We start from the raw sequence: 13,850 nt of genomic DNA, 5'->3' as shown, positions 1-13,850 counted from the left end.
CCGGGAAAAAAGATCAATCAACGACCGGTCGGCCGGAGCTCACAAACACACGTCTCCATTGGAAGACGGCTGAAAGCAAAGTGGAGAGTTTACATCCGGGCAGCCTAGCCTGCCCCACGGTAGTTACTGCCTAACCACCTTGTTCAAGATTCAACGGCCGTAATTCCAGCTATGCCGTAAGTAATTCCTTGTGTAAAGGACAGAGGGTTTGTATATCATGTAGGAACAAACTTTTATTACATACATACTACATAAAGGAAAAGTTTCTAAGAAGCTACTATATAAAGCTAATAATCGTCATTACTGGACCTGCAACAGTGAGTAATAAGATAGTAAGAACTGCATCAATCACACACAATCTATCAAATCTATTAACCAAATACAGTTTAAGCAATTACAGATGATAAAAGCTTTACTTAGAAGTTTACAGTAAAGAAACTGTTTTTCTACTAACCATCAATATACTTCTCCAAATCCTCTTTGCTGTTGACGGCATGAGCCCAAGTTACTTTGCTGAGATCATCACCAACCTCTGGGAAGAGATCAGTAATGTCTGGAATCTGAGCCTTGCTGTTTTCTGCAGCCATGACGATAAGAACTGAAATATCATATACCCTGTTAGTGCATACATTTTCCAAAATGCAACACATGAAACTTACATTCAGACACCTAATTTAATTGAATTGGTATTGTAAAACTTCTGGAAGTTGCATTCCAATTTTGCAATGCAGTATTTCCATGTTGTGTGTTTCAGTTGTAATCATTCTCTATATGCACCCATAATAAATAATGGTCTTGTTGTAAGGAAGTTGGTTTTATCATTTTTACGAGTGATGAAATACTGTTGTTTGAGTGTTTTAGGGATCTTCAAATCCAAGTGACATTATTGATCTAAAGATGATGGGGAACCCGTGCGAAAATCAATATTCAATAACTTTAGGGTACTGTTGTTAGGGGATTGGAGGCAATATGATATTGTTATGATACAATAAAGTTTGTTCATACTTACCTGGCAGATATATATATAGCTGTATTTTCTGAAGTCCGACAGAATTTTAAAAACTTCCGACACACACAGTGGTCGGCCAGGTGGTTAGTACCCATTCCCGCCGCTGGGAGGCGGGTATCAGGAACCATTCCCATTTTCTATTCATAATTTTTAATTTCACTGTCCCCCTGAGGGGAGGTGGGTGGTACTTGATTATATATCTGCCAGGTAAGTATGAACAACTTTCTTTATTGTATCATAACAATATCATTTTGTTCATGAAACTTACCTGTCAGATATATATAGCTGAATCCCACCTTTGGAGGTGGGAAGGGACAGAATAGAAGGATTTTGGGAAACAAATGCAAAAAATGGCAGATGAATTTACACCCTCTTGGTTCCACCTGTTAGCATAGCTGACTTCGTGATTACTGTCACCCAAGTCTGCTTCTGCTTTACTAGAGTTGCCAGCGAGGTAGAGACCTATAAAGCTGGTGCACTCCAGATGATCTGTCAACGGGGGCGTGACCACAATGTGACTAGACCATATTGACCATACCATGAGGGCTAAGAAGTAAAATAAATATATATAAATAAATATATATATCACCACCTGACCAACCTAGCCAAGTTAAGGTGTGTTAACTAAGGCTTAAGAGTTAAGAAGTCGCCGTTGTCGGCGACTCAACAACTAAATTAAGAGCTCTTCCTACCATTTTCTACAGGATAGATGAGTGGTACTTCTTGCCCCCAATATTGTGTCTGCAGACACTTTATGGCCCTAGCAAGCAGCAGATCTCATATGCCATCTTCACATCTCGCAGGGAGTGTGAAGTGAACACAGAGGTTGCTTCGCTAAAACATGGTACTCAGGATGTTGCTGAGTGCCATGCCTCGTTGAAATGCTTCCGAGGCCGCGCCCTCACCTCGTGAGCATTCAGATAAAAAGATTTCAAATCTTTGTGCAAACACAATGAAGGAGCATTTTTGAAAGAACTCCTTAACACTAAAGCCAGGCTGTTCTTCGATATGGGCAGTCTGGTCTTTTTCGGAACACTGCAGATTGCCCGAATGACTTCGACTTTCTTGAGTTTTATGTAGATAAAACTTGAGAGACCTGACAGGGTCACAGGACTCTCTCTGGCTCCTGCCCACTAACTTGTGCCATCCTTGCTTCCAAGCTCCTGGCCCAAGGACAAAACGGGTTTCCATTCTTAGGCCACAACGGAAGGCTTAGAGAGCACACCGCCTTGTGTTCTCTAAGCCAAAACTTGTGACGATGGCTTAAAATCTCACTAACCCTCTTGGTCGTATCTAGGGTGGTTAGAAGAAGGCCTTCCTGATCACATGCAAGAAGTTAACAGGTAGGAGAGGTTCGAATGCTTTGACATCAAGAACTTCAGACTACGTCTAAGTTCCATATTGAAAGCTTCGATCTGGACATGCACAGTCAGTCCGTCTGTACTAAAGTCAGGTGACCGACCAGTTGACCAGTCAGACGAATCAAGGACAGCAAGGCTGTACCCTGAAGACCATAAGGCACTATTCTTCGCTGAAGGATGAGTGTCTGGACTGCCTGGGCGATTCAATCTAAGCAAAACCTTGGGGGGTGTATCAACGCAACCCAACGTCGTCAGCGAATCACTCCTGACTCGAGCTTCTGGTGCCAGGAGAAAGGAGCGAGGAGCAAAAAGGCGATTCAGGTCCCGAAGAAAGAATGCCTGACAGTCCAACCTGGTCTCATGTTACAACGAATCATCCGGGGATGTTATAAACGCAACCGACTTCGTCAACAAGAAACTCAGGGCTACTATATGTCGCCTGATCTCGCACGAGTCTGACTCGAGAAAACAGGTGAGACAAAAGTAGATGGTGAGCGAGGATTCGAGATTCCACAGAACTCAAAGATCGTGAAGGGCTTTGTTGTTTGACAGACGCAAATCTCTGAGCCCAAAGGCCGTCAACAACATATTTTGCGTATTCTTTAATAGTTGTGACTGCCAGCTTATCCCATTCTTCAGACGGAAATGGAAGACGGTAATCTTATTCCTGTCAACATCTCGATAGCCTGAACGTAGTCAGACTCAGAGCGGAGAGGTTATAGGTACCTTTCGAGTTAGAGTAGACCGACTCTCTCGGAAAAGGACCTTGGAAAGTGAACTAGGAAGTATTGACCTCTGTGAATCCAGGATCCTGAAGACCAACAGGGGCGATCATCGTCATTGTCGCTCCCTGTGACGTCATAACTCCTCTTATTACATTTCCTAAGCGATTGAAAAAGGGGAAAAGAGACTAAACATCCATCCCCGTTCAATATCATAGGATGGCGTTTAATGGTACCGATCCCGGATCGAGAATAAGGGAGCAGAGAAGAAGAAGCCTCTTCGTCCTCAACATATCGAAGAGAAGAATGAAAGGGCGTCCCTAAAGTCTCCACAACTCTCAACTTACTTCTAAAGAAAGATTCCACTCGGAAGTCAATAGTTGCTGCCGTCGATCGAGACGATTTGTACGGACTTTTGCAATCCTGTAACGAACCTCAGAGGATCGTTACATTCTACGCCTGTTGTTATAATAGGCTCTTTCTCGTAAACTCGAACAGGGACCGAGAGAAGATACTTCTTAAGATATGAGAGAGCTGTGGAATATCAGAGTTGATCTGGACCACTGGTTCCCAAAAACTCGTTTCGAGGACTGGAGGGACTACTGAATCGCTTTTACTTCTTTCAGATTAAGATCCAGGACATCTGAAACCCTATCCAGATGTCCGGCACCTTCTTTGATAGACGCACTGAGAGATGTTCAGAATCATTCCTAGATCTTGAATACTATTTCAGTTTCCCGGTAGGAAAAAACTGTGGTCTGAATTGCAGTCTATTCGGGGAAACAAACTTCTTCAGGAAGGAAATGGTCCCCAGCAAGCTCATCCATTCCCTCCCCAAGTATGCTTACTTCCCTAATAAGGCTGCGCTTTGCCTAAGCAGGAGAGCATATAAAAGTGCAATGTTGCGGTAGACTCGTAGTTCTATACCGTGCAGTAACGAGCACCGAAAGGATTAAGAGATAACTCTGTTGAACATAGTAAGGAAAAACGAATGCAACGTTTATTCATTCACGTAAGAAATCCCCTCAATCTTAGGCTAAAGTCCGTGATTGTAGGACAGAGATACAGTTAGTCAGTCAATCCCGCAGGAGAGACGTAACCGCCAGCACAGAGATACGGTTAGTCAGTCAATCCCGCAAGAGAGAGAGAGAGACGTAACCTACCGCGCATGACAGTGCACGATCTGTTACTGGCTCGGTTGGACTGGAGGACAGACACAGCGTGACAGCAGCAGCTTACGAACGTCGTCTCTTAACTTTATGTCTGGGTTGCCAGCTACCCTATTCTACGAAGAAATAGGTCCGTTATTTTTTGAGCAGAAAGACTCTCAAGCTGGTATATTTAAGCGAAACAGAAAACGCTAAATATATAGATGCGTTTGTGTCGTCAGAACACTACCATACAACGGTAAAAAATAAATCGGAAACTCCTGGAAGGCTGCAGGGAGTAACGATTAAATGTCCTTAAAATAGACAATAGACCTCTCGGTTGCCATCCGAAGAGGTAACTACAGCAAGCGTATATGACTTGAACCAACCAGAAATAAAATAACACAAGGCAAAATATGAAATTATATCACAATAAAGTTTGTTCATACTTACCTGACAGACATATATAGCTGAATTCGGAAATACAGCTACATACATATCTGACAGGCAAGTTTCATGAACAAAACAAAACTTAAGAGAATCGAAGCAGTCCAGCTCAAGCTTCTTATGTTATTGGACATAAGCGTTCATTAACGTAGTCTACAAGTCTATTTCTTGTACGAGTCTGCGAATGACGAATGAGAGCTCTTCCGAATCTTGTCAATAAGAGGCTTATTCGCTTACGCAATATCAAGTTAATGAGATGTTTGTCATGAGAATAACCCATTTACGGGACGGGACAAAGAGATATTTTGTCAATGAGGGGATACCCACTTACTTGACAAAACGATAGTATATTGTCAATGGGGGAAAGTCACTGAATTGACAAAACGTAATCCAGGAGTCGAGCATTTTATTTTTCCAACTTCCCCCCGTCTCAAACGAGAAGGGGCAAGCAATCCTGTTAGAGACTGGGCTTACGGCAGGTAGACGACGATGTTCAATTCGGCAGCGTAGTCCCGACTAGAAACTAACAAAATCTATCATCTGATAAACCCTTTCAGATGGGCTAAAAAGCTTGCAAAATTATCCTGGGAAGAGGAAGAAACTCTCCAACCAGCTTCCTCTCCCGTATCACAACTAATGCCTGCTAAAGCTTAAAATTTATTGGCAGTATGGCAAAGGAAGTCCTGTCTTGCGCTTTCCTGAAGAGCGTCCTTTTGATGAGTGCCTTTGCAAGAATCCTACTGAACGTTTGCCGAGAGTCCTGACGTGCAGGACATCGAGCCTTTACATAACCCGTAACTGCCTTATTCGCAAAGTCTTGACTGCGGTAGAGAAAACGAGATCTTCCCTTGAGCTTTCCTTAACTCCATCCACCTTTGCGAAAAGCAATATAATATTGACAGGAGCCTCTTGAATTCACGAAACCCGAGGTCTTGCTGGGTTTCGAAGACGAAGTTGTCTGTTCACTTTAAGCTTCCTCGAAGCACTGCTTACTTCACATTCTTTGCATGTGAGGTAAATAAGGTATCACCGAAGGTAGAGGTAAAAATTCTTGAGGCCCAAATCCTAAACAAGAGCTTGAAGAGTTCAACAGAAACGTTCAGCCAGGCGACACACCTGGCGTGCGCTGGCGCGCGGCGCGTCGCGTCCACTAGCGAGCAGCGAGCACGCTCGGCGGTTCCACTGGGCGCGCACGGCGCACACGCTCGGTTATCCATGGCGTTGCGCTCGGCGTCCACTGGTGCGCGCTTGGCGTGCACCCGCGCGGCTCGCCTGGCGTCCATCCACATCCGAACGTCCCGTCCAAGCCGAGCGTCAAAAGAAGCGTGCAGAAAAGCGTCACGCTCCTGACAGGCGTCATAACAAGCGAGATACATCTCGGAGAGAAATAACGACTGCACGAAACAGTCTCAGGAGAAGGGTTGATCCGTGTGAGAATACGAGGGGCGAGGGAAACGCCTTCTTATCTCACAGTAACAAAAGCTCGGACGTCCGCTCTCAAAAAAAACCGTCCTGCTACTAAGACTTCTTTTTCATATTTCTCGGTGGAAAGACGTACACGTGATCAGGGCGACGTTCGCCTTCACTTCTCACTGGAACGGCATAACGAGAGAGAGAGGACGTTGAAGGCGTCCTTTTCTATAAAGCTTCTATTTAGAGGGCGCGAGTCCTTCCGAAAGCTCCAACCCCTGCGCAGGGAGGACGCTTCGGAGGACGAGAAGCAATCCTTCAGGATTCGTGATCGTGCACGCACTTAGGCAGTCTGGGGATTTTCATCAGAAACTGCCGAAGGCACGCCAGATCGGTGGGGGTTCCTCGTAACCCTCCTTCGGCTTTCGACATGCTCTCTCCCCGGGTCCTGGGAGTCAAGCAGAGGTCCCGGCCTAGAGGCGAATAAGGCCGATCTGACGCACCCTCCACTACACAAGGGGCACTGTCACTGCACTTAGCCACTTCACTATTGCTTTCTAAAGCAAGCCCTTTCGATTCTAAGATAACGAATCGAAGAGTATTAGAGAAAGGGCAATAACCTCTACAGACACTGTTTAGGGCCCGAAGGCAACATTACAGGGTTATGAGAAACAATAACAGAAGTAGCACTCTTCACAACAATGAAGGAGAGCGATCACCTCTCGCAGACATATTCATAACCAGTAGGCCATACTACAGGGTTAGGCAAAAAAAAAAAAAAAGTCTACAGGAAGGTTAGCAGGTTCACTACCCTGACTTTTTCTTTACTGATTAATTGCGTACATACGAATCATATCGTTTCTTCCTTACGGAATTAGACAAAGTCTCACACTCCTTACATGACAAATCTCAACAAAGAAGCAAGACTCATACCCCTCGTGCATACCAAGTGCGGATCTACCGAAGCTTTCGGTAGCCACACCCTATCTTTGCAGACAACACCCTCTGAAACTAGCCTAACTAGATTCAGATATCTTATGCAAAAATGAATCAAATTCAAATCAATTTAAGATAGCGTATGCCTAGCCACAAATCCAAGTAAATAAATTAAAAGACAATTAGGATACTTAGCGGCAATGAAGTTTCCAAAATCTAAGACGGAGGTACTGGAAACAGTGTTTCCAGCACCGGCGACAGAAAAATTTTTATGAATAGAAAATGGGAATGGTTCCTGATACCCGCCTCCCAGCGGCGGGAATGGGTACTAACCACCTGGCCGACCACTGCGTGTGTCGGAAGTTTTTAAAATTCTGTCGGACTTCAGAAAATACAGCTATATATATATCTGACAGGTAAGTTTCATGAACAAAATGAGTGTTGTAATTTGTTAAAAATACATGTATCTGAGGCAAATTAATATCATACTCATCAACACTACATGTTAAAACTGACATAGCCCATCAGAAGTATCATACCATCAGTTTTATAAATTCCAGTGTTAGGCTACGGTAAATAGCCTAGTCTAACATATTTGGATATGTCTACAGAAAAACTCCGTAGGGAGCTGTATCTCATACCAGCCTTTCAGGGACGAACATAAAACATAAACAAAAGACAGAAAATTCCTCAAATCATTTCATCGGTACTGCATTCTACATATATATGGTAGAAATCCCACGTCTTAATATTAAGTATCAAGGGAGGCGATAGAATTTGATAAAGTTATTTTCAGAATAAATCGCACTGGCGTCACAAAATTGAAGGTCAGAGGCAAAAATCATTTGCGGTTTGGAGATGTCCCAAGTCACCTTATAAAGTGGTATGAATGTCAAAGTCCTGTCATTAAAAAATGGCATTAGCCGGCCGGCGCCATTAACCCTTAAACGCCGTGCCGGTATTTCCGAAAGTGTGTCCTGTATGCCGGCGGCGTTCGTGAGTGAGTGCCGAAGCAGAAAAAGTTTTTTCAAAAAATCACAGCAAGCTTAATTTTCAAGATTAAAAGTTCATTTTTGGCTCCTTTTTTTGTCACTGCCTGAAGTTTAGTTTGCAACCATCAGAGATGAAAAAAATATCATTATCATATATAAATATTGGAATATATGACAGCGCGAAAAAAATTTTCATATATAATTGTATACAAATCGCGCTGTGAGCAAAATGGTTAAAGCTAATGAGGTAATTATTTTTTCGTTGTATTGTACACTAAATTGAGATAATTTTGGTATATAACAAATTGTAAAACAATCAAAGCAACACAGAGAAAATATTATCACAATTCGCCCGGACGTACAAAAAATGATATTGTTATGATACAATAAAGTTTCATATACTTACCTGGCAGATATATACTTAGCTATAGACTCCGTCGTCCACGACAGAAATTCAAATTTCGCGGCACTCGCTACAGGTAGGTCAGGTGATCTACCGCCCTGCCCTGGGTGACAGGACTAGGAACCATTCCCATTTTCTATCAGATTTTCCTCTTCCACCTGTCTCCTGCGGGGAGGCCGGGTGTGCCATTAATCGTATATATCTGCCAGGTAAGTATGTATGAAACTTTATTGTATCATAACAATATCATTTTCATACATTCAACTTCCCTGTCAGATATATACTTATACTTAGCTGATTGGCACCCTTTGGTGGAGGGTAAGAGACAGCTAACTACTGAAATAGACAGGTAAACAACATATGTTGTAGGTATTTATAGACCTTGGTTCCTACCTGATTAGGCAGAAGACTTCGTGGCTACTGCCTAGGAGTCTGCTTCGCCTCAAGAGCCTTAGCAAGATATTGATCTGTGGCCAAGAGTTCTTGTGGGTCTGTCGATGGGGTCTTATCCACTTACTCGGCAGAGCCTAACTGGCATTTGTCAATGGGTGCTAATCCACTAACATGACAACACGCCTTATTTAAGGAGCACACAACCGATCCCGATCACCCGATCCTAACACCTGTGTTAGTTCTAAGATTGTCAAGAGTTATCCCCCAAACTCCTAACAAACAACCAATAACTCGAATCACACAGTCAAGACGCACACTCTAAAGTACAAAAAAAAAAATTTGTACCCCTCTATTAGTCAGATACAACTCGAGTTCCTTACTGAGCAAAAGTGATGGCCGCCTGTGCGACATCTGACACTCCTTCCAGCAGGAAGTCGAGAACATATCCAACAAGAGGGTTACGCACATATAATAAAATTAAGGATCGGTGCTTGCTCCAATACCCAGGACCATATCCGCTGACACAAACGGACCTAGAGAAAAGCATTTCTTGTAAGTTACCCGAACGTCTTTCAAGTAATGAGATGCAAAAACCGAATTGCATCTCCAATATGTCGCTTCCAAGATATTCCTTAGACATATTTCTTTGGAAAGCAAGTGATGTCGCGACTGCTCTAACTTCGTGAGATTTTACTCTCAAAAGTTTAAAGGAGTCATCTGGGCAGTTAATATGCGCCTCCGTTATGACGCTTCTAACAAAGAAGGCCAAGGCATTTTTTGACATAGGTCTTTTCGGGTCTTTTACAGAGCACCATAGACCTTGTTGAGAACCCCCCATCTGCTTCTTTCTATCTAGATAGAATTTTAGTGCTCTGACCAGGCAAAGGGACCTTTCTGCCTCCCTACCTACTAGGTTAGCCAGGCCCTTTACTTCGAAGCTCCTGGGCCAGGGCTTTGAAGGATTCTCGTTCTTCGCTAGAAACAGAGTGAAACGAACAGATGGCAGTCTCTCCTTTAAAACCTACACGAGACTCTAGGGCTTGCAGTTCACTAATTATTTTCGCCGTAGCGAGACAACAGAAACAAACACTTTCTTGTAATGTCCCTGAAAGGAGGCCAGATGAGGAGGTTCGAATTTTTCCGAAGTCAGGAATCTTAGGACTACGTCCAGATTCAAGCTCGGAGCTCTTGGTTCTCTTGACTTTGACGTCTCGAACGACCGAGTTAGATCGTGCAGATCCTTATTGTCAGCCGATTCTAGGCCTCTATTCCTGAATACGGCTGAAAGCATACTTCTGTATCCCTTTATTGTTGACACAGAAAGATGAGATTTCTCTTTCAGTAAAACAAGGAAATCGGCAATTTCGGTCACAGAGGTATTGGAGGAGGACAGCTTCTTCGACCTACACCAACTTCTGAACACCTCTCACTTTGATTGATATACTCGCATTGTAGAAGATCTGCGGGCTCTAGCGATTGCGCTTGCAGCCTTGCGAGAAAAGCCCCTCGCTCTGGTGAGTCTTTCGATAGTCGAAAGGCAGTCAGAGCAAGAGCGGGGAGGTTTTGATGATACCTCTCGAAGTGGGGTTGTTTGAGCAGATCTGTCCTGTTTAGAAGAGATCTGGGGAAGTCCACCGTCCACTCCATTACCTCTCGAGCTGGCCAAAATGGGGCTATCAGAGTCATTCTTGTCCCCTTTGAGGCCACGAACTTCCTGAGCACTTCCCCCAGGATCTTGAATGGGGGAAAGGCGTACACATCTAGTCCCGACCAATCTAGGAGAAGGGCATCTACTGCAAATGCTCTGGGGTCTTCTACCAACGAGTAAAAGGTGCTTATCCTTTTGGAGAGGAATGTGGCGAACAGGTCTATTTGAGGTCTCCCCCAAAGTGACCAGAGGCTCTGACACACTTCTGAGTGGAGGGTCCATTCTGTTGGAAGGACCTGGAACCTCCTGCTCAGCTTGTCCGCTCTCACGTTCCTCTCTCCTTGGACAAATCTTGTCAGTAGAATAATGTTCCTTTGATGTGCCCATACTAGAAGGTCTTTCGTTAACTCGTAGAGAAAGAACGAGTGCGTCCCGCCTTGTTTCCGTATGTAAGCCAGAGCGGTGGTGTTGTCTGAGTTTACCTGAACTACCCCGTCTCTGACTATCGGCTCGAAGCCCTTTAGAGCAAGATGTATGGCTAAGAGCTCCTTGCAGTTGATGTGCCATGACACCTGTTCTTCTGACCAGGTGCCTGACACTTCTCTTGTTCCCAAGGTTGCTCCCCACCCCGTCTCCGACGCGTCGGAATACAATACTTGGTTTGGGTTCCGAATTTCCAGGGACACACCTCTGTTTTCCTCTAGAGGGGGCAACCACCACTTTAAGTGATCTTTCACCTCTAGAGGAATCGGAAATGTGTCGGTGAGCTGTCCTGTCTTCCAGTTCCAAACCCTTTTTAGGAAGAATTATAGGGGACGGAGATGAAGTCTTCCTAGAGGAAAGAACTGTTCCAGCGAGGAAAGGGTCCCCAGAAGGCTCAACCATTCCTTCGCTGAACTGCGCTCCTTCCCTAAGAAGCTGGAGACTTTTCCGCAACCTTTTGTGATTCTCTCTTGAGAAGGAAAAACTCGAAAACCCCGAGAATCCATCCGAATCCCCAGATAAACCATGTTCTGGCTGGGGATCATCTGAGATTTCTTGAGGTTTACGATTAATCCTAGTGACCTTATAAGGTCTAGTGTCGTTGTAAGGTCCTCCAAACACTGTCTCTGCGATCTGGCTCTGATGAGCCAGTCGTCTAGGTAGAGGGAGATGTTTATTCCCTTTAGGTGCAGATATTTTGCCACATTCTTCATCAGGCTTGGTGAAAACCTGAGGAGCTGTGGAACAGGCCAAACACAAGGCCCTGAACTGATAGATCCTTCCCTCCATCATGAAACGAAGGTACTTCTTCGACGAAGGATGAATCGGGACGTGGAAATAGGCATCCTGAAGATCAAGAGATACCATCCAGTCTCCTTGGCGTAGGGCTAAAAGGACTGATGCAGACGTTTCCATACTGAACTTCTCCTTCTCCACAAATCTGTTCAGTGCACTTACATCTAGGACTGGTCTCCATCCCCCCGAAGCCTTCGCGACTAGAAAAAGGCGATTGTAAAACCCCGGGGAGTTGTGATCCAGTACTAGTTCGATTGCCCTCTTGTCCCACATTTGTTCCACCATTTGTCAAAGAGTATCCCTCAGTACAGGGTCCTTGTATCTGGCGACAGTTCCTCGGTTGTTTGACGTCAGGGGAGGACTGTCCTTGAAGGGGATGTAATATCCCTTCTTTTGATGACTGACAAGAGACCAGGTAGTCGGCTCCTATCCGTGCCCAGGCTTCCGCAAATTCCTGTTAGCCTGGCACCTACTGGTGTTTGCAGGATCTCGAATCTCATTTACCCTTTTTAAATTAAAGGGTCGGAAGGAAGCTCTTCCTCGCTTTTTCCGTAAGCTTTCCTTTTGGAGGTTGCTCTAGAAGGAAGGGCCTCCTCGAAAGGGCTGTTGCGATGTATGAGCCCCTTTTTTTTCTTCAATGACCACAGGTCTTCTTGTCTTTAGAAGGATTTGCATGAGGAAGAATCCTGAGTCGCCCTTCTTCAAGTTAGAGAATGTGAAATTATTCCATTCACTAAAATGAGAAGGGAACAAATGCTCTAATAATGGAGCCGAAAAGTTTAAATGGGCGGCTCTTCTGCGACGGGAGAGACGGCTTTAGTCAAGAATGAACTGAAAACCGCTCTCTTTTTTAAATTCCTGCTCCAAAGAGAGAGGTGACTTCTCCCGAACCATCCTGAACCGCTTTATCTATGCATGCCAGGATGCTCAGCAAAACTTCTGGGTTTAGGCTTTCTGCGTCATGGGTCTTTTTGGCCAAAACCCCAAGGGACCAATCCAGGAAATTGAACACTTCCAAGACATGGAAAAGCCCCTTGAGAAGGTGATCCAATTCAGAAAGGCCCCATGTCGCTCGAGCCAAGTTTAAGGCATGCCTCCTCGATGAGTCTACTAGACTTGAGAAGTCAGATTCCGCCGAAGCAGGAAGAGACAGTCCCATGTTCTCTCCTGTCTCGTACCATATGCCTCTTCTGCCCGTCAGTCTGGCAGGAGGCATACAAAACACCGTCCTCCCCAGTTACTTCTTTGATTGTATCCAGGAACCGAGAGACTGGAGGGCCCTCTTCATTGAGATGGCCGGTCTCATTTTAAGGAAGGACAACGACTACAGAGCTTTAGCACTCGAAAAGAGAGCGCGCGGAGAAGGCGGAGTGGCTGGGGTCAGAGAATCTCCATATTCTTTAAGAAGGAGTGCCGTTAGAACCTTATAATTCGATAGTCCTTCTTTACTTGGAGCCTCATCTTCTGACACTTCCTCTAGCTCGAGAGGGTCAGAAGGACAACAATCCCTTTTATCGCATGTTCCTTCTTTCGACCTCACTCTTTCCGAAGGCGAAGGACTTCTCATAGGTGAGGGACTAAGTGACATCGCCTCCCTATGTCTAATCACTGGCGAATCTTGTCTAACTGGCGCCTGGTGCCTGTGAGGCTCTTCGCGCCTGGCTGGCGCCTCGCGCCTGGTTGGCGTCTGGCGCCTGGAAGGATCCTGGTTGTAATCTGGCGCCTTGCGCCTGGTTGGCTCTTCACGCCCTGCGAAAACTTCTCTCTTGTAAAGCGAATCACTTTCAGGTGTTGCCTGGTGCCTGGCTGGCGCTTCATCTTCTTCCTCTCGCCTGTCCAGTGCTTCGTTCCCAACAGAGATGGCCGCCTGTGCAACATCTTCCCTGGAGGGTTCGTTGTGCCTGGCAGGAGATCGGTGTCTAGACCTCTTGATAGGCAGCTTGTTGTCCTTTCTACGAGGAGGCTCTTTGGATAGGACTCCCACCAAAGAAGCTAACTGCTCCTGTAGATTTAACAGGATCTTCTTGGTCGACGCCTCTCTTTCCTCTTCATAAGGAGGAGAGGGAGATCTGGAAGGCGCTTGAGGTTCCCTTGCAGCAAAGA

The 13,850-nt window shown here is 45.1% G+C and overlaps 1 protein-coding gene across 2 annotated transcripts in view; it reads right to left on the bottom strand.

The window, feature by feature from the left end:
* The window catches only part of LOC135199544 (protein FAM151B-like), a 61,898-nt gene that overhangs the window by 32,914 nt on the left and 15,134 nt on the right, over window positions 1-13,850 (bottom strand). For both annotated transcript variants that reach the window (XM_064227698.1, XM_064227697.1), the window contains exon 2: window positions 455-598. In XM_064227698.1, coding sequence (XP_064083768.1) covers window positions 455-598 — 144 coding nt within the window. The remainder of the gene's footprint in view (window positions 1-454; window positions 599-13,850) is intronic.

The sequence above is a fragment of the Macrobrachium nipponense genome, chromosome 25 (genome assembly GCF_015104395.2).
Source record: "Macrobrachium nipponense isolate FS-2020 chromosome 25, ASM1510439v2, whole genome shotgun sequence".
Lineage (NCBI taxonomy): Eukaryota > Metazoa > Arthropoda > Malacostraca > Decapoda > Palaemonidae > Macrobrachium > Macrobrachium nipponense.
The sequence above is the reverse complement of the archived record's forward strand: the minus strand, read 5'-3'. Positions and strand labels throughout refer to the sequence as shown.